We start from the raw sequence: 20,494 nt of genomic DNA, 5'->3' as shown, positions 1-20,494 counted from the left end.
CCCCCCCCCCCCCCCCCATATATAGCCTGCAAGAAGCTTTGCTCTCCTTCCGAACCAAAACGAACAGGAAACTTTGCTCTCCCTCAACCAGCTAGCTAGCAAGCAACGCAGCTACTGCTTACAATGTTGATGCCGTTCACGCTTTTTCTGATTGCAATTTCCGCCATGATGGGTCTTGTTGCAATCTTGGCCATCCTTGCAAAATGCTGCGGCCTTAGCGGGCTCAAGGGTAATCGCACGGGAGGCTCCGGTGACGACCATGGAGGTTTTCTACAAGCGGGTGGCATGGACTTGGAAACTGGAGGTGGAGGTGCAAACGCTCCAATAACAAACTTAGTAGATGGAGGTGGGTCTGGAGGTGGCTCAGGCTGGGTAGGGGGAGATGGAGGTGGGGCTGTCGGTGGTGATGGCACAGGCTTGGGAGGTGGAGGTGGAGATGGCGGAGGCTGGGGAGGTGCAGGCGGTGGAGATGGAGGTGCCGGTGGAGGAGGTTACGGTGGTGGTGCTTGTTAAGCAGTGCATCATGCAAATATGCAATGCAAAGAATTCTTGAAAATCAGAATAGCAAGTCATGCAACTAATTATAGGACAGCCAATGCAGCAACATGTGTTATCTACATTTTGTGTATAAAAAAGTTGTATTCATGTGCCGTACGTAGAATTGTTTGTGAGCTTGCTGCACCTTGTACTGTGTGCGGAAGCATTTTGAACCGAAAACCTGTTTTGCCAACCAAGGAACTTGCTGAATTCTAGATGAAACAATCTTATTGGTCATCTGACTACCAGAGCAACTACTAGTTCAAATGGGCCTCGGTCTTTTGGCCAGCAAACCTGAGGTGTCTATCTAAATCAAAGTTCACCTTCTGAAATGAAAAAATAAACGCTGCAATGCGCATCACAATCAATCCTTCTGTGTCATGCCCAGAGCCTTGAGGATAAACGCGTAAGTAAAGGCATCCTCTCGTAATTTCTCGAATCTGCAAATAACCAACAGTTAGGACAAAAACAACACATGATGTTGTTCTTTTCTTTATTCGAGGTGCTATGGCCGTAAAACCCGAAACGAAGTGCTCAAAACCAGCATAAATGAATATGGACTAACTTTACTTCTTACCTCCCCGACTTGGAGTTGTGTCCAGCACCTAGTTCACACTTCAACAACAGAAGATTGTCGTCTGTTTTCAATTCCCTCAGCTTCGCCACAAATTTAGCAGGTTCGGAGTACATCACGCAAGGATCTGATCATCACAAAGCAATGAGGTGTGATACAACAACTATCCATAGTCAACACAACTTCAGAATTAATGAAAAGAATGCCTACCATTTAAGCCCGCAGTGACGAGAATATGGGGATACTCTTGTGCTTTCACCTGCGGTATGGACAAACATGATACCACGGATAAACATTATAACAGTTAATATATATGGACTTCCCAAGCCAGGAAAAATAAGAGTCAACGCATAGCACTCTGTAGAAACAAGCCACAGTGTAAGAATCGCACTTCTATTCATTCATATCTTTAGAAAATCTAAACCAATAAATAAAATTATTCTTACGGCCTCTGACATAGGCACCAGAAATAAACACATATAGTGTGCAATCCTAGTTTAGTAAATGCTTGCAATCTAGGAATGTAAAATCAGCACTTACGTTATCAACAGGAGAATATGATTTCATGTAATAGTAGTATTCTTCTTTTCTTGGATCACCCCACTCCTGAACCAAGGACATGAGTTGATGAGAACAGAAACAAAACTAGAGAAACACAAATAAGGGGAACAAACCAGATCTTATTAAACCAGATATAATTAAGGTAGAACCCACCAGGGTGTAACAAACTATAGGTGCCCAAATTATATGAAAAGGAATCCGATGATAGATATTATAGCAGGAGTAGTGTGTCCTTGCCTAGGACCTGTTGAAGAGGTGAAGGCCAAGCTATCTTTCCCTAAGCCTAACTCCAAATTCCCGACCATAGGCCAACATAGCCTAGACCAACCTCAAGCTAAGTAAAAAAACAATCGAGCCTGACTCATCTGGACTTTTTTTCAATAAAGGGAGCTTTATCAATCATCGCATCAAGGTGATATAACCGCATAGAGTTTACACCCGGCCTCTACATAACGAGATGCACACCACCCAACTCATCTGGACATATATAAAAAAAATGGTATTGACCTGCTGGAAATCACTTCATAGAGGGGTGATTTAGTTATGCCTAGACTATTTAAACTAGTGTATAAAGTGACAATATGATTGTGAAACATCGAAATAAAACTAATTACAAATGTACCAGAGGATATGAATACCTCCCATTCAGCTGTAGTTAACGGGATAGTTGGATCAAGCATAGTTGTGAGTGCATCAACGAAAGGAACCTCAACAACGGCTGCCTTGAATAAATCAGGCCTCATATTTAGGGCAGCACCAATCAATAGGCCACCTGCACTTTTGCCATGAATGCAAAGCTTTTCCTTTGAAGAGTATTTTCTTTCTATCAAGTGCTCTGCACAAGCAATGAAATCAGTGAAGGTGTTCTTCTTCTTCAACAGCTTTCCATCTTCATACCACTTCCGGCCCATTTCACCACCTCCACGAATATGGGCTATCGCATATACAAAACCCCGATCTACTAGAGAAAATATTGATCCACTGAAACTTGGATCTATACATACCTGTTGGCATAGGGGATGTACAAAACATGGTGCATGGTTAGCATAATTGCACTGGACTGTACAAAACTTTTGGGAACAGGTTAGAAACTTGAATCAGTTGATAGTCTGTTTTCCAGGTTAGCCAAGTTTTAATTTTCCAGAACACACAAAAGACTTGCCTGCCATTTTCATTAAGATTGGTAGAAAGTTTATATACAAGAGTTTATGTGTTCCGTGGGTGAGATTGCCAATGCAAAATCACCAAAAGCAAAAAAGGAAACTATGTGATTCTTCTATCTATTCCACCACTACGCGCAAGACTAAGCCGGGTCAGCTCTGCTCTAATCTTTCCTGCGACAACTTGTTCAGGGTGGAACTTGTTTTCAAAAACTAGGTTGGCCAAGTTTTATGGGTTGAACATAAATTGTTGTGTTTGTTCAGTTGTTACAGACTAACAGACTTGATGAAATACCTGCAAGACTAGTATTGTCATAGCCAATATGTTTCCAAATATTATGCTCTGTTTGTTCAAGATTCCTGTACAATTCAGGCTTTCTTTTGTTGCATACAGCCCCTTAAATTACAGGCTTTGTTTCCAGACGAGTCATGTCCATCCAAGATGAACCAACAATGTTGGCATAAATTATAGACTGCTCTACAGAATAGTCTAATGGGATTTTTTCTTTCTATTTCAAGAAGATACCATATTGTACCTCATAGGAGCCAAAGCCATATAGCAGCATGGGGTCTGAACCATCAAGCTTCACAAGATCTTCTCTGTATATAACGGAGATAGGTATCTGCGTACCATCAGAGGCGGCAGCCCATGTTCTGTCTGATACATAATTTGATGCATCAAATCCCCCTAAAACCTAAAAACAAATGTAAGGTCAAATCACCTGGAGTACATAAGACTTCTTTTCTACCTCAAGGGGTAAATAAATTTACATATTTGTTAGTGGGACCTAGAGCATTTACTATGCAAAAATATAATACTCACACATAACATATTCATAAATAAAACAGAAGTTCAAATTATTTAGCTCAGGTTAATAAAGACCAATGCCACTGATAAGAGACCCTTCTCACTCATTTTCTTTTAAAATCTAAACCATTGCTGTGTATGTACAGCCGGACTTTTGCAACTTTAACCACTAACTGAAATTTAAAAGAAAAACTGTCCACATGAAATTATGTAAGAAATTTTTTGCCGAATTACTTTCATAACACGTTTAATAAAGTTTGTGAAATTTACTAGCATGCTAGCGCAATTGAGGTAAACGTTGCATATTGAAGTCAAAATTGAATTACATGTGGAAACACATGGAGTATTAGGTTTGTAAAGCAAAATCATCACAAAGAATTTAGCGTGAGCAATATATTATATAGACCATCACCAAGCATACTATCAGAAGCAATAACATATTAAGGAAAGTAAAGCAGTAACATAAGCAACAAATAGAAACTACTCAACAACTTTTCATTTGTTGAAATAATGATATTCATTGGTATTCGGTTAACATGGCCAGGTATAAACTATAAAGTGAATCTTAAGAAGCAGATGTGCAATTTGTTCCTAACAACATAAAACTAAGTGGTGCAAGTGATAGCTTACAGTATCAATTTTCTTCAGTACAGATACCCCTGAATCCATATCATAGTCAAAGACAGAGGGTGGTGTCTTCAGTGAGCTATAACGGAACCGAACAATAGATGAACGGAACTGTGACTCCTCAGGTTCCAGTGCATATACTGGATCAACGAAATCAATCACCCGTCCACCCTGAAGTTGCCCAACTGACTCTCCACTGGCCGGTAGGCCATATACAGTTAATTTTGGTAGACCATTCTCACGCTCATAGACAGCAATATGATTCTCAAAGAGCTGGAAGTCCTGAATTTTCACACTGAAAGGAGCTTCAGATTTTTTACTCAGCTGTGCTAGTAATGTTGTCAATGGGTGATGCATCATTGCTAGTACATAATATTACAGTTTTGCTATTTTTTAATTCAAGTACATACTTCTTCAAAAAAATCGAAACAGTTATAACTAAAGTCATCCTATTAATGATCCATACGTCCGACAGTGATGCAACATGAAAACAGTACCTGATATGTTATCACAAGTTACAAAACTTAGTGGTGTTAAGTTCATTAGGTTGTAATATATGGTGCCAATTGTACATGTAGTTGTAGTACAAGGGTAGTGTCTTTCAACTTTATCTTTGCAGCAGCGAAAAGCTTGGCAGCTGGAAGAGAGGAATACAGGTCTAGTGGTGCAAGCACTGTGAAACCTATAGGCTTGTGGTGTCTAGCAGTATACCATAGGTGCCCTGCGATCCTGGTGGAATGCCCATAGGAAGTAGGAACACTAAAACAGAATTAAAGAGGCACCGCAGAAAAACGCTGGTGCTATAAAAAAATGTTTACATGGGAACAGATTTAATTTATAAGCTTGAATACTGATGCTAACCATGCCTTCTCTCCCAAATTGGATGCATGATGTACAAGTTCAGAAATGATATAAATTTATCATTGCCAATTTCTATACCATTCAAAATATTGAATCAATACAATAACATAAATCAAATTACATTCAGAATGGTGCTTTCAGAAAAAATGGGTGTTGTGCATCTATATATAGTCCAGAAACCAAAATAGTGAACTCTTAAACTTAAATAGCAACAAAGTTGGTTACCTTTCTCTGTGTGGTAGCAAGACAGTGGCCTCAGCTACATTATTCAATGGGCAAGCAACCAGTTCGGAGTTGTAGAATTCTTCACTTCGCCTCTTAATATAGAAATGGTTTCCACGGTGACTAGCTGTTGTATCAATGCCATATAGACGAGGTGTCAAAACTAAAAGCTGCTTATTCTGTTTCGAGATGTCTATATGGAATATAAAACTTGAGTTTTTGCTTTCTGATCTAACAAATAAATATTGCTTGCTTTCAGAAGCTTGGAGACCAAGTGAAAACATGTCGTCTTTTTCATGATATAGGCAGCTATCATTCGATTGATCAGATCCTAACTTGTGTAGGTATACCTGCAAAAGCCAAATCAATAAGTCAATAAAACTATCGCTGCAAAACACACAAGAACAACATGTGTCAGGCAATGGCGGCAGTATTAAAACTTGGTTTCATCATCCTTCTGAAGAAGAATGGGGCAACGCACATCAGCGGGTTTTGCCCGATTAGTCTTGCTCATGAGTTTGGAAAGATCTTCTCAAAGACTTTGGCATCACAACTTTCTCCCAAGCTTGCCGCAAACCAGAGCATATTCATCTGAGGAAGATCAATCCAGGACAACTTCATGCTTGTGTAAGCGTGCACAAACTTAAACTGGGCACTGTGCGGGCGTTTGACTTTGTTTCATGTTGTATGTCAGGGTGGTGCTTCTGCTATTCTCAGGCAATATCGGCGTTGTCATCAACAGCAGCTCTCGAGAGGCCGTCTGGCATGCTCATGGCCTCAAGCAAGGGGATTCATTATCGCTGCTTTGTCCCTGTCAGTTCATCGAGACACAGAGCTTTTGTGTTTTCTCGGAGAAAAATGAAGTCATGGACATCCTCAACGCAATCGTCTGGAAGGCGGAATCCATGGGAATCTTCCAAAACTTCACGCTAGCAACGCCTATCTCATTTTGCAGATGATGCGGCGATGCTTCTGAGGAATCCAAACTGCAACCATAAAGGCCTTCTCCTATGTTTTGGAGAGGCATCCAGACTCGTCGCTAACATGAGCTAGAGCGAGGGACTGGTGTTACCCAACCCCTGGCTTGCCAAACCAGCATCCCAAACCCCATTGTGCCATGGGCCCCCGCTTTACCAATGTCCCAGCACATCTAGGCCCAACCATAGAGCACAACAAGCTTATAAGAGGTCTTAGGCCCTCTCCCGCCAAAAGACTAGTCCGACAGGCCGACGATTCCTTGGCTAAGTGAGAAATTACATGTCATGCCACTATTCAAGTTAAGTTTCTGCCTTTACCTCCCTCACGATCAAAAGGGTATTTGGGTAATCTAAGGAATAAATATTCCTATAGCATATGGACTATCCATTTTTGTTGTCCTTATCCCCAATGACTATTTAGATTTGCAGTACCAAACATTTGAGTATGAGGAGGACTAGTCTGTAATTACATGTATACACCCTTTTGAGGCTAGCCCTCTTCTCTCTCCTCCTGTGGAGAGGTGTTCTGCCGATTACGAGAACTTCTGCTATTCATCTGTTGATTCTGTCAGCACCAACATACTAACCCCAGCAAGTGCTTCATGTCCATGTGGTGGGCCCGATCTGGGTTTTGGGGGCCCAAAGGGGCCCTGCTTTCCGGAGGCTGTTTAGTAGCCCTTCATTGCAGGCGTCCTATCTTGAACATGGTTTCCGAAGTCTGCAGCGGTTGTATTCTCTGTGAGCCTGCGAGGTCCAATCAACGGTGTTCTTTTCCTCCTCCTGGTGGTCCCTATGGTCAAACAACCATAGAGGGTGCATGTGTAAGTCTTAAGAGACCGGCACAACATGCCTTATATGAAATTTTTGCACCGATTAGGTGCAAGTCGTGGCCAGCTCCCACAACAATAGGTGCCACCCTCACCCTTATAAGTGTGTTTTGCCTCCTCTGAGAGGAATGTGGGACTAAATTCAACAAATATCCCCCCCCCCCCCCCCCGCCCACACACACATCGGTTATGCATCGGATATCTGCTCCGCAACCATGACAGGCAACCATCGGATATCTGATCCTTGCAGAGGCTGGGTGTAATTGGTATCTCTCGATATTAATATATTCCCTTTATCGAAAAATCGGATATCTGCTCCGCAACCATGACAGGCAACCATAGTCCCACCAAGTTTTTTATTGAGGCAGTTGGCCTCTAATACCACTTGTTATGTGATCAACGACAGCTAAACCAGCATCACATCCCCTACTATGCCGCACACTAGCTTCCCGACACATCTAGGCCTAACTACAGAGCAACACAGACTTAAAAGAGGTCAAGAATAACTGATTAAGCTGAACATGCCACACTAGTAATTTGTTAAACTAAATATGAAGAAGTCAAATACTCCGTAACATTTTCCATTCCCGAGAAAAGAAAAGGGAAAAAAATGGCATGTATGGAACAGCACAATGCACAGCGCTACAATGTATAGCTTGAGAACAATGATGGCAGAGAAATTGCTCTACTTCTTTTGTGATGACATTGCGCTACTTACATGATGGAACATCGATAGATTTCATTTATTTTACTCACATGCATCTACAGATCCCGTAAACACGAATCAGGACACATTTCATGTAGAAGTAATAAAGGAGAAGAAGAAGAGTCCACGTACTTTATCTGGTCGATGAAGGCTGTCCATTATTATGTAAACAAGGTAGTCATCACCAGCCCACTCAATATCAGAAGTAACTCCTTTTAGTGGTTGCCCAACATATTTCCCACTCTCCACATCAATGACATAAAGAGTGTAGGTTTCATCACCGTTAGTGTCTTCTCCATAAGCAACTAGCTTACCACTGGGACTGACCTGAAAGGAAATTCCCAAATTAACCTAAATACGAGGACAAAGAAGAGACTCGTGTACAAGAAATCAATGTTGAGAAAATCGCTTATCGGTTTCAACTCGGTCGGCTGGCGATTAGCGATTAATGAGCAAATCGGCTGACTAATCGAATGATAAATGAGTTAATCGTCTAATCGGTGACCCACCGAGTAGCGATTAATCAGCCAATTAATCGTTGAATCGGCCGATTTTTTGAATAGTGCAAGAAATAATGGAGCACCTCGTTTCAAAAAAAAAATGGAGCACACACTCACACAAACACATGGAGCAAATCTAACAAAACAGTACATACCTTAAACGCCCCGATATTGTAGTAGGCATGACCCTCAGCCTTTACATTCTCATCCAAAATAATATGCTCATCAGGCGCATCGGGTCCTATGGGCATCACATCATAGACTGTAATATGGCCATCAGTTGGTACAAGGCGCCTGCAGTGCCTTACATACTCCTTGCCATTCAATGTTCTTTCATAGTAGTAATACTGCCCTCTGCGAAGAGACGCGTGTGTATCATCTTCCTTGATTCTTCGTCTAGTTTCAGAAAATATTTCATCCTCGATGTGCTTGACATCTAGAAGAAGCGAAATACAACACATAACATAAGAGTATAATACTGCATAAGTTATTTGATGAATGTCTGGTCCGAAATACAGCCTACCTCCTTCAGATGCATCTGTCAACAATCTACCCTACCAGTCTACCACTACCTATCAAAGTTATGTGTTGTAGCCACTAGCCATAGAACACGGCAATGCGTGCCATGGCACAAGCAAACGAATTCCACAAGCAATTAAGCTGACCAGTATAACAATCCAAGAATTAAACTTGGCTGATACAACAACAGAAGCACAGGTTGATCTACCAGCCACCATATTTGAAGTGTAATTCCAGTGCCATGACAAACTATTAGAGAATCTGGGCGGAGCCACACTAATTAATTTAATGGTGAAGACACTCTGACAAACACCAAAGCGATTCGCTCCAATCGACCTCACTAGTGCTAGTAGCATAAACATCAAGCAATGCACCAATGGTCCTCTCGCAGCCTCGAAGGCTCCAAGGTGAGGTAGGTAACCACGCACGAGAAGGTACAGCAGCAAGCACGCTCAGAGTCTTACAGATCAAAGGCTGTACGCCAAGCCGAAAGAGCTACGCAATGGCGTCTACGGAGGAGAGGGGCAAAGAAAAAAAATGTCTCACCGGACATGAGGGCGGCGGTGTAGTCGTTCTCGGCGCGGAGGTGGGCGAGGACGGCGGGGTCGGAGCGGGAGTCGTCACGGAGCCAGTAGTAGTTGTCGACGCGGACGTCGCCGTGCTCCGCCAGCTCGCGCGGCACCTTCCTGTATACCGGCGGCGCGGCGGCCATCGCGGAGACGGAGGCGCACGAGTGCGAGGAGGGGCTGGCGTATGGTACCGGCCACGGCGGGAGGGGGCCCGTTGGGGTTGGATCAGTGTGAAGCAGATTGTGTCTGTCAGTTCGTATCCGATTGCTAAATTGCTATGCCCGTTGACCGTACGAGACTAAAGGTCCTAGCTCATTCCATTCGGCTCCAACTTGTTTACTTAGTTTCTTATTTATTCTACAGGTAGCAAATTGGTAGAAAGTAGTCCTGTGAGCTGCAAAGATAACATCGTAATTCGTTTTTAATCGATGTGTCGCTTAAGCTGAGGGAGATAACCATATAAAGCCAAACTGGGTGTCTATTGGCTGACTAAAATCCAGCTTACTTAGACTAGTCATAGTGGAAAGTAACATAGAGTAGTAACACGGTGCATGTTACTGCTCTATGTTATTACCTCTATAGTGGATAGTTACTTATATGTGGTATCATGCATGCTATATTTATTAGATTGTAGACTCATCTTATCTTGAGAAGTGTGATGTTATGGTAATATAGCTAGTTACCACCACATTCTTTTTTCCATTTATTGTCATGTCATGTCACTAAAATGCATTGAGGTGTGTGATGTTACTAGCTATGTTATTCCCACTATGAGTAGTCTTAGTTGTTGTTGCGATTGCCACACATATTTACATCTCACCATACTTTGTCCACCGACTCCAAGTAGCTATTATTCTACGTGTTGAAATAGACTTTTCATAAATGCAGTAACCAACCTATTTTGTCATTTCAAATACTCCATCTAATTTAAATTAATTGACTCCACTTTGTCTATATATGGATGTATCTAGATGCGTTTGTTGACTAGATATATTTGTCTGTAGAGAAAGTTTAGTCAATTAATATGGAGTACCGTTTTATGAACATTATGCTATTGAGTTCTTAATTGTCCACGTCCGTTGCACTTGTTAAGATTTTATTGGTTAATTTTTTTTATTGGTGGTAGTTCGTACTGAATTAGGGTCGTAATGTATGCACTGAATTTATGGGAATCCATATTTTTTGACAGCTGAGTGTCATCTGTACTATAACAGAGAGGTAAATGCAAAAGTGATGAAGTGCTGGCCTCTAGTTCCGGCAGAATTGTTAGGTATACCAGATTCTCTCCTCTTTTTTCTCTCTAAATCTAACTAACTTCCTCTTGGTTTGGTTCATACTTCTCATATTAGGTTCTTTTTTTCACTCATGGTCATGTAGCCTTCTATATTCACTAAGGGTGTGTTTGGTAGCCCGGGTCAACCGAGAATGACTATCTCTTCTCATACATGATGACCCTAACCAAGTTGGAATGAGATAAGATGTTGTTTGGTATCACATGTATGAGTTGGGATAAGTTGAGGTGAGATGTTGTTTGGTAGCACATGGATGAGTTGAGATGAGATCTTAGCACAAATTCAATATTTGGACAAAGTAGACACTACATCTAAATATAAAATACACACATTACAAAATACACATTGATTCAATATTCCATAAAATACACACCTATTCAATATTCAAAAGATGCGGTTTTTTTTGCAAAAAAGACCCTAAAACAGAGTCAAAAAATCGATCGGATCCCTCTGCATCCTGGAGATCGATCTGCAAGGAATCCCTGGAGCAGCAGCTGCCAGGCCGCCGGCGGCCAACGGAGGGGCAGGGGCGGGCGGCGATCAACGGAGGGGCGGGCGGCGATCAACGGAGGGGCGGGCGGGGCCGGGGGCCGGCGACCGTCACGGCTAGGGGAAGGGCGGCGAGCAGGGCGGGGCCGGGGGCCGGCGACCGTCGCGGCTAGGGGAAGGGCGGCGAGCAGGGCGGGGCCGGGGGCCGGCGACCGTCGCGGCTAGGGGAAGGGCGGCGAGCAGGGCGGGGCTGGGGGCCGGCGACCGTCGCGACTAGGGGAAGGGCTTTCGATTCCCGAGATCCGTTCGCTGGCGAGAGTTCTGCGTCGAGGCGGTCTGCGTCGGGGCTGTCGGTTGCCGGCGACCGTCCAGGGTAGGAGCGCCAGGGGAAGGGCGGCCTGCACCAGTGGAGGCGCGACACGGGGGAGGAGGCGGCCTGCGCCAGGGAGCGGCGACGGCCTCCGCCAGGAGAGTGCGGCGGCAAAGGGGAGGGATGAGGAGATGAAAGTGAGCGAGAAAAAGCAGGCAGGCTTGGGTCTGGGGGTCTCTCGGGCGGAACCCAAGGAGTTTTGCGGGATGTGTTCAGCCCGGTCGAGTTGTGAAGCTCGATTCGAGCTTCACAACCCGGCTTGGCTGAGGAGCGTTTTTCGTATGAGGTGGGCTATGCTAGGATGTGTTGGACCGGGCTAACAAACACATGTATCTCTAAAAATCTCGGTTGAGATGGAATTATCTGAGTTGCCCCGGTCTACCAAACACACCCTAAGAATGCTGACATGTATGTTGAATTGTTTGGATGCAAGCAAGGCCAATTTTCTATTAGTTATATCGGTATTCCGATTCATTGTCGAAGACTTTCGAAAGCCGGATGAAAAATAGTGGAGGAACGGCTGCAAATTAGATTAAGCAGTTGAAAAGGCAAGTTATTATCCCTAGGTGGAAGATTGGTACTCATTAACTCAGTACTAAGTAATATAGTGTTGTATATGATATCTGTCTTCCAACTACCAAAAGGAGTCTTGAAAATATTGGATTATTTCCGATCAAGATTTTTTTGGCAAGGGATAATGAAAAAAAATCTAATGGCTAAATAGAGTGTGGTCTGCCGACTGAAAGATCAGGGAGGGCTTGGAATCCAAGACCTTGAGGTCAAAAATAGAGCCCTTCTTGGTAAATGGCTGTTCAAGCTACTTACTGAGGATGGGATTTGGCAAACCCTCCTTAGAAGAAAGTATGTTGGCTCAAATGCGTTGTCCCAGGTTTTCTGGAAAGCCGGAGATTCTCATTTTTGGGCTGACATTATGGCGAAGAAGAAGTTCTTCTTCCCATATGGATCTTTCAATATTAGGAATGGGTCGCGGATTACATTCTAGGAGGACAAATGGTTTGACAATGCCACTCTCCGTGAACAATATCATGCATTGTACAATATTGTGCGACATAAGAGCGATACACTCGCTAATGTGTTGGAGTCTTCACCACCAAATGTGTCGTTCAGAAGAAGTTTGTTTGGTCCTAGACAAGCATCGTGGAATCTTACTGAGAATATCACTTTTTCGATAGATTCTATGTATAATGCTCTAACCCAACCTGATGGTCCAGTTGATAATAATAAGAAAATTTGGAAGATAAAGATTCTGCTCAAAACAAAGGTTTTTGCATGGTATCTTCATCGAGGGGTAATCCTCACCAAAGATAACCTTGTTAAGCGCAATTGGCAGGGAAGTAAAACGTGTGTCTTCTGTCATCATGACGAGAATATAAAACATCCATTCTTTCAGTGCAAATTTGCTAGATCTATATGGGCAGTCATCCAGATATGCTCTACCTTATACCCACCACGTAGCATTGTGAATATTTTTGGCAATTATGCTTAATGGTGTGGATCCTAGGTTTAAACTAATTATTAGGGTGGGTGCGATTGTAGTTATTTGGTCGCTCTGGCTATGTAGAAATGACAAGATTTTTAACAATAAAAATGCTTCTCTTATTCAAGTCATTTACCGATGCGCAGCTACGCTATGTTTGTGGTCACTTCTACAACGTGTGGAGCATCGCGACCTCTTTATGGAAGTGTCTACATAGTTGGAGGATACGGTGAGGGATATTTTTTCCCAACATGGATGGCAGCGTGATCTACGGATTAGACATCCTTCCCAAGATGGAGGGTCATCGTGGCGGGGAGGGAAGCTCTAAATCTCGGTCTTCTGAAGAGGATCGGAGATGGGAGTTCAATGTCGATATGGACAGACAAGTGGATACCTCGTATTCGAACCATGACACCATCGGCCTAGATTGGCAGGGATGATCTGAATAGGGTATCTGACTTGATCAATGCTGAGAATGGAACATGGAAACTAGAATTGGTTAGAAACAATTTCACAGCACCCGAGGCTGATGCTATCCTCAATATTCCATTGAGGCAGGGTGGTGATGACGTATGGGGACTGGAGAAGACGGGGATATAGTCTGTTAAAACTTCTCAACGTGCTCTAATGACGTGTAACGAGCTTAGTACTCTAGCGGAAGGGACGGTAACGGAGACTTCAACTTCTGAAACAGAGTTGTGGAACCGACTGTGGAACCTACATGTGGTGCCCAAGGTGAGAGTTTTTTGGTGGTGTGTTCTTCGCCGTATCCTACCGGTGGAATGCACGCTGCAGTATAGACACATTGCGCCATTGGTGAGATGTAAGGTTTGTCTAGCGGCGAATGAGGACGCGATTCATGGTCTAATAACGTGCTATCATGCTCAAAGATTTTGGACTGAAGCAAGATGTCTGCTGGAACTCAAATTGCCTGAGCTTCATCCATATACATGGGTACGAGATATCATCTGCGGCCCTATGTTTTCCCGGGGGTCGACCTAGGATTGTGACGGTAATGTGGGCTATTTGGACGTCCAAAAATAAGAGCATATTCAGTCGTGTCCCCCAAACCGCCCCTCAAACGGCGCCGGATTGAGCGTTTGGGGGACGTGTTTTGTTCGTGCCGCGTTTGGGGGACGTCGCTCCCCACCCGCGTCCCCAAACGCCGCCCCCCAAAAAAAATTTAAAGGGTTTTGGAAAACACAACTATTTATTAAATATAGCATACAAATAAATATGTTTGCGAGATTTTTCAAATTAAAATACAACAAACAATAAAACAACTAAACAAATATAATAAATAGGGCTAGATCAAGGTGCCGCGGCATTTGCTGATAATCCTTTGATCCTTCACATATGCTCAACGAGATCAGCTTGAAGTTGATCGTGAACATTGCTGTCACGGATCTCTGCATGCATGGTGAGAAAATCAGTAAAATCTGCAGGCAACTCATGATCAACCTCCGCAAGAGGGTCCTGACACTCATAGGGACCAACATGTGTCATGGTATGATTCTTGCGGTCATCCTCGATGATCATGTTGTGCATGATCACACAAGCCTGCATCACCTCCCACATTTGATCGTGAGACCAGCTTAGAGCAGGGTACCGGACAATTGCAAATTGAGCTTGAAGCACACCAAATGCCCGCTCCACATCCTTCCTGCAAGCCTCCTGTCGCGCAGCAAAGTGGGAATTCTTCTGACCTGATGGAGCCGAGTTTGTTTTGACAAAAGTCGGCCTGTGTTGCTTCATCTGCGAAGTAGTCGTTGTGCAGCATGGTATGCCCCTCCATCCTATGTCGGGGCTTCGACTTCTTTCTCCCCGGCTTTGATCCTCCGCGGCGCGACCTCTTCCTCTTCTCTGCCTCGACGTCAAGCATGTCCTGGAGGAACGCGATGATCAGCAAATGCTCCTAGAGGTCGTCATCGAAGGCTTGCTCTTCCTAGAACACTCGGACAAGCATCTCGTCGTCGCTATTCATGTCTGAAGCAAAATCAATGGTTAAAATTGCACCGCGGAAGACGAGGCAACGAACAGTGGCCAATCGTGCCTACCTGGCAAGTCGTCGAACACCTTGTATGCACGGAGCTGGGGCGGATTTTACGCCGCGTTCTGGGACGCGCTAGCGAAGCGATGGCGGCGAAACGTCCGGCGAGAGTGCCAGCCGCGACGATAGTGCCGACTCTCAGAAGAGATCAGCCGTCAAAACGGTCGGCAAATCCAACGGCGGCGGAGGGGTGGGAGGTGCGGGAGGGAAGGCGCGACAAGAAAAAAAAAAGGCGCGAACCAACGGTTTATGGAAATAGTCGCCGATAGATGGGAGCCCGCCTGGAGCGTCTCCTGTGGGGCGGGGACGGGCTCAGGGCGCCGTACACCGTATCGGGTTGCACCGGACAAAAAAAGGCTTTGGGGGACGGCTGGTGACATAGGCATCCCCAATGGGCCTGCCGAAGATGGTACCTGGGGTTTTACTGAAGGCCCACGACCCGAAGATTATAACTACTACGGGACGGACTCAGATTGTCTCCCGAACTCTACGGGACGGACTCAGATTGTCTCCCGAACTCTGTAACTTGTGTATCACGAAACCCTCGGCTCCGCCTCTTATATAAGGGGGAGTCGAGGGACGAAGAGAGGATCGATTCCATTGTCAACACAACCCTAGTTTTCCAATAGTCGAGCACTTTTCCGGCTGAAACCCTCGAGATCTACTTGCCCTCTACTTCCAACAAAACCCTAGTCTACAGTCCATAGGCATTGACAAGTTAATCCCTTGTCAATTGGCGCCGTCTGTGGGAATTAGAGGCGACAAGGAGCTGATCTCGATGGCACGTTCAAGATCGTCGACTTCTTCGGTAGCAAGCAACGCGATGGATAGAGGTAAACGGATCGAAACTGATCTAGTCGATTTTGTTCCTCACCCGCCCTCCCGTTTGGATGCATATGCGTATCTAGAGGAGCCTATGGAGATGACGTTCGGAAGGTTCCACTTCCGCGTCGAGAAAGAAGGATCATATCGTCTCGAGGTTCCGACTTCGTCGGGATTTAGGCGGTCGATTCCGATTTTTCGGATTCGTCGTGATCATTCGAGACAGGCGATGAGGAAATTTTGCCGCCACGCTTCATCAAAACTACGACAAGCGAAAAGCTCGCCAAGATCTTCGGCGACATGTCCTTCGAGTCGTCTGCGGACTGCAATATAAGCAGCGACTCGGAAAGATAGCTTCAGCTTCATCGACAGATCCACTATTGTTGGAGAGGTCTTCGCCGATCTATATGACGGTGTCACCAATCCAGACAAAGATCAAAATTCAAAATACCATCAGATCTATGCAATCGGAGATACAAGCCGACCACAGGAGGAGACATCAGAGAACTTCGATAACGCGGGAAATCCGTACGTCGATCCCGCTGATCTTACGCGAGGTTTGGGAACCAAATATGTCGGACCCGGAACACGAGAGATGGTGCAATTTCCGCAGGCAGTGTGGGATAGAGTTGCAAGAGCTATTGATGGCACAGAGCCAATGACTGTAATTGCGACAGCTGAAGAGTTACAAGCATATCAATATAGACTCGCCCGTGCCAGGCGGGAGCTCGAAAAACAGAAAGTTGAGCTGGATAGGAGGCAAGCCATGGCTTCTGCGTCAAGCAGGCGAAGAGCGGAGTTGAGCCGACAATCAGGTACTTCGGGAGACAGTCATAGAGCAGCTCGAAATAGGGCAAGATCTCGATTGGAAAATATACCTGAGGCTGAAAGGGAGAACCTAGTTAAAAACCTCGACATGTCCGATTGATACGAGGGGGAATATTATTCCCAAAACACCAGAAGCAGCAGGATACATGGCGACACAAGCTTTCATCTTGGCATCCAGACCACCTCCCGGAGATCCAAGAGAAGCGTTGTATAACATGGCCATGGCAGGAGTTGGAGCCATGGGAACAGCGTTTGCAAATACGCCTCCCGAAGGATCTGCAAGACAAAATAGCCCACGACCTACTGCAGCAGTGCAAGATCCCGCGAGAACGAGTGGGGCAAGAGACGCAGCGACTCAAGCAAGGGTGGATAGAGCGCGACAAGACAGAAGGGAACATCGGCACTCACCAGAGGTTGATGAAGAGGATTTGTGCGGGCTCCCGTGCTTTATGAGACGAGTCCGAAAAACTCGAGTTCCGTCAGGGTTTAAGCTACCCAATAATTACAAAAAATTCGATGGCTTGCAAGATCCTGAGGACTGGCTAGTTGATTATCTCGAGACGGTAAAGCTGATAGCTGGAACCAGAGCAACAACCATGCATAGTATTCAAGTACACTTGAGTGGAGCGGCACGATCGTGGATAAAGAAGCTGCCTCCTGGATCTATCGACAGCTGGGAAAGTTTCGAGGATATATTCGTGAAGAATTTCCGATCTACGTGTAAGAAACCTGCATCATTGGAGCAGTTGAGGGCTTGCAGGCAGAAATACGACGAATCAATGAGAACATATATCCAGAGGTGGAACATCATCAAAAACTCGGCAGAGAATATATCTGACGAGAGAGCGATAGATGCATTTGTGGCTGGTATTCGAAGGAGAGACTTCGTCGAGGATTTGGGAAGAACCAACCCAAAGACAATAGCAACACTCATGGAAATAGCAAATCGGTGGGCAGATGGAGAAGATGTTGTTCACAACAAGCGGCACAGGTCGCCTGAGGAGGACCGCAGCCGAAACTTTCAAAATAGGCGACGATTTCCTCGACAGTTTTCAGATTATGATGCTCCTGGCCAAATATCGGCTGGATTTCGAGGAAACAATCGAGATGATTATCAAAAAAGTGGCGAGCAGCGTAGCGACTACAAGGAAGGTTCCCGTCCCAGTAGACAAAATAATGGACCAAGGTTCCAGAGGCCCTATGTCTCACCCGAGGATCTCTTAAACGGACCATGCCAAATGCACTTCTACCTCGACAACAATGGAAAGAGGCAGTCAGGGCATTTGCAGAAGGACTGTCGAACTTTTCTAGCACTGCATAGATTTGCAGGGCATACCAACACGCAGACGATGAATAGAAACCCTCAAGGGCCAAGGAGTGAGATCCACCTTCCACCTCCACCCGCAATTACGGATGCAAATCGACATCATTTACAAATAGCGGCAGCTCCAAACCCACCTCCTTATATCGACACCAATGGCGCGGTCTCGATGATTCAGAAAGCCAGGCCATCCAACAGAGCTCAGAAAGTAATTTCACGACAAGTGTTCATGGCAGAAAAGATGCCTCCACCAACAATTGAGTACCTGAATTGGTCGGGACAAGACATTGGCTTCACCATAGAGGACCACCCGCAGCAAGTTCCTCGACCAGGGCAATCAGCATTGATTTTACCAGCGGTGATCGCAGGATTCGATGTTTCACGAGTATTCATAGATGGAGGCAGCAGTTTAAACCTTATGTACGCGGATACATTGAGGAAAATGAACTTATCCCTGGCGAACCTAAAACCAACTGACACACGTTTCCATGGTATCACACCAGACAAGCCGAGTTATCCGCTGGGGAAGATCAATCTCGATGTTCAGTTTGGAACCCGAGAGAATTACAGGATAGAAAGCAAAACCGAGTTAAATAAAGTAAAACAAGTAACTAATTTTTTTGTGTTTTTGATATAAAGAAAGCAAACAAGACAGAAAATAAAATAAAGCAAGACAATAAACAAAGTAAAGAGATTGGGTGTGAGAGACTCCCCTTGCAGCGTGTCTTGATCTCCCCGGCAACGGCGCCATAAAAGTAGCTACTTGTGACGGTAAAGCACACGTCCGTTAGGAACCCCAAGAGGAAGGTATGATGAGTACAGCAGCGAGTTTTCCCTCAGTAAGAAACCAAGGTTATCGAATCAGTAGGAGATGAAGATCGCGTGAAGGTTGTTGGTGAAGGAGTGTAGTGCGGCGCAACACCAGGGATTCCGGTGCCAACGTGGAACCTGCACAACACAATCAAACTACTTTGCCCCAACTTAACAGTGAGGTTGTCAATCTCACCGGCTTGCTGAAAATAAAGAATTAAACGTATGGTGTGGAAAATTATGTTTGCTTGCAGAAAACAAAAGAGAACAATGATTGCAGTAGGTTGTATTTCAGATGTAAAAGAATGGACCGGGGTCCACAGTTCACTAGTGGTGTCTCTCCAATAAGATAAATAACATGTTGGGTAAACAAATTACAGTTGGGCAATTGAGAAATAGAGAGGGCATAACAATGCACATGTAGGATAACGTTGCATAGAAAACAAAAAATTTCCTACCGCGAACACGCAATCCAAGCCAAGATGCAATCTAGAAGATGGTAGCAACGAGGGGGTATCGAGTCTTACCCTTGAAGAGATTCCAAAGCCTACAAGATGAGGCTCTTGTTGCTGCGGTAGACGTTCACTTGCCGCTTGCAAAAGCGCGTAGAAGATCTTGATCACGATCGCTTCCGGCGCCACGAACGGGCAGCACCTCCGTACTCGGCCACACGTTCGGTTGTTGATGAAGACGACGTCCACCTCCCCGTTCCAGCGGGAAGCGTAAGTAGTAGCTCCTCTTGAATCCGACAGCACGACGGCGTGGTGTCGGTGGTGGTGGAGAAGTCCGGCGGAGCTTCGCTAAGCGTGCGGGAACTATAGAGGAGAGAGGGGGCGGCTAGGGTTTGGGAGGGGGGCGCCGGCCATCTAGTGGTGCGGCCACCTTGTCGTGCTTAGGGGTGGCCGGCCCCCTCCCTTGGCCCCTCATTATATAGGTGGATCCCCAAGAGTTGGTGTCCAAGTCTTCGAATAAGACCCGAACCAAAAACCTTCCAAAGGGAGGGGAAACCTAGCCAAGCTAGGACTCCCACCAAAAGTGGGAGTTCCACCTCCCATATGGGGGGTGGCCGGCCCCCTAAGGGGAGTCCACTTGGGACTCCTCCCCCACTAGGGTTGGCCGGCCATGGAGGTGGAGTCCCATGTGGACTCCACCTTCCTTGGTGGTTTCTTCCGGACTTTTCTAGAACCTTCTAGAACCTCCCATAGAACCTTCCGCGACATTTTAATTCACATAAAATGACATCCTATATATGAATCTTATTCTTCGGACCATTCCGGAACTCCTCGTGATGTCCGGATCTCATCCGGGACTCCGAACAAATATTCGAACTCCATTCCATATTCAAGTACTACCATTTCAACATCCAACTTTAAGTGTGTCACCCTACGGTTCGTGAACTATGCGGACATGGTTGAGTACTCACTCCGACCAATAACCAATAGCGGGATCCGGAGATCCATAATGGCTCCCACATATTCAACGATGACTTTAGTGATCGAATGAACCATTCACATACAATACCAATTCCCTTTGTCACGCGATATTTTTACTTGTCCGAGGTTTGAT

At 45.1% G+C, this 20,494-nt stretch overlaps 1 protein-coding gene across 1 annotated transcript; it reads right to left on the bottom strand.

Annotated features, from left to right (window-relative positions):
* Positions 1-615: 615 nt before the first annotated feature.
* On the bottom strand, positions 616-9,618 carry LOC124702898 (protease 2-like). The gene is made up of 11 exons (XM_047235075.1): positions 9,426-9,618; positions 8,516-8,796; positions 7,993-8,187; positions 5,354-5,700; positions 4,271-4,562; positions 3,369-3,527; positions 2,311-2,676; positions 1,652-1,717; positions 1,322-1,370; positions 1,115-1,238; positions 616-977 (listed from the first exon to the last, which is right to left on the bottom strand). The coding sequence occupies exons 1-11, from the start codon at positions 9,589-9,591 to the stop codon at positions 902-904; spliced, it is 2,121 nt and encodes a 706-aa protein (XP_047091031.1). The 5' UTR covers positions 9,592-9,618; the 3' UTR covers positions 616-901.
* Positions 9,619-20,494: the final 10,876 nt, after the last annotated feature.

The sequence above is a fragment of the Lolium rigidum genome, chromosome 3 (assembly GCF_022539505.1).
Source record: "Lolium rigidum isolate FL_2022 chromosome 3, APGP_CSIRO_Lrig_0.1, whole genome shotgun sequence".
NCBI classification, from domain to species: Eukaryota; Viridiplantae; Streptophyta; class Magnoliopsida; order Poales; family Poaceae; genus Lolium; species Lolium rigidum.
This window is presented reverse-complemented; position numbering and strand designations above follow the sequence as displayed.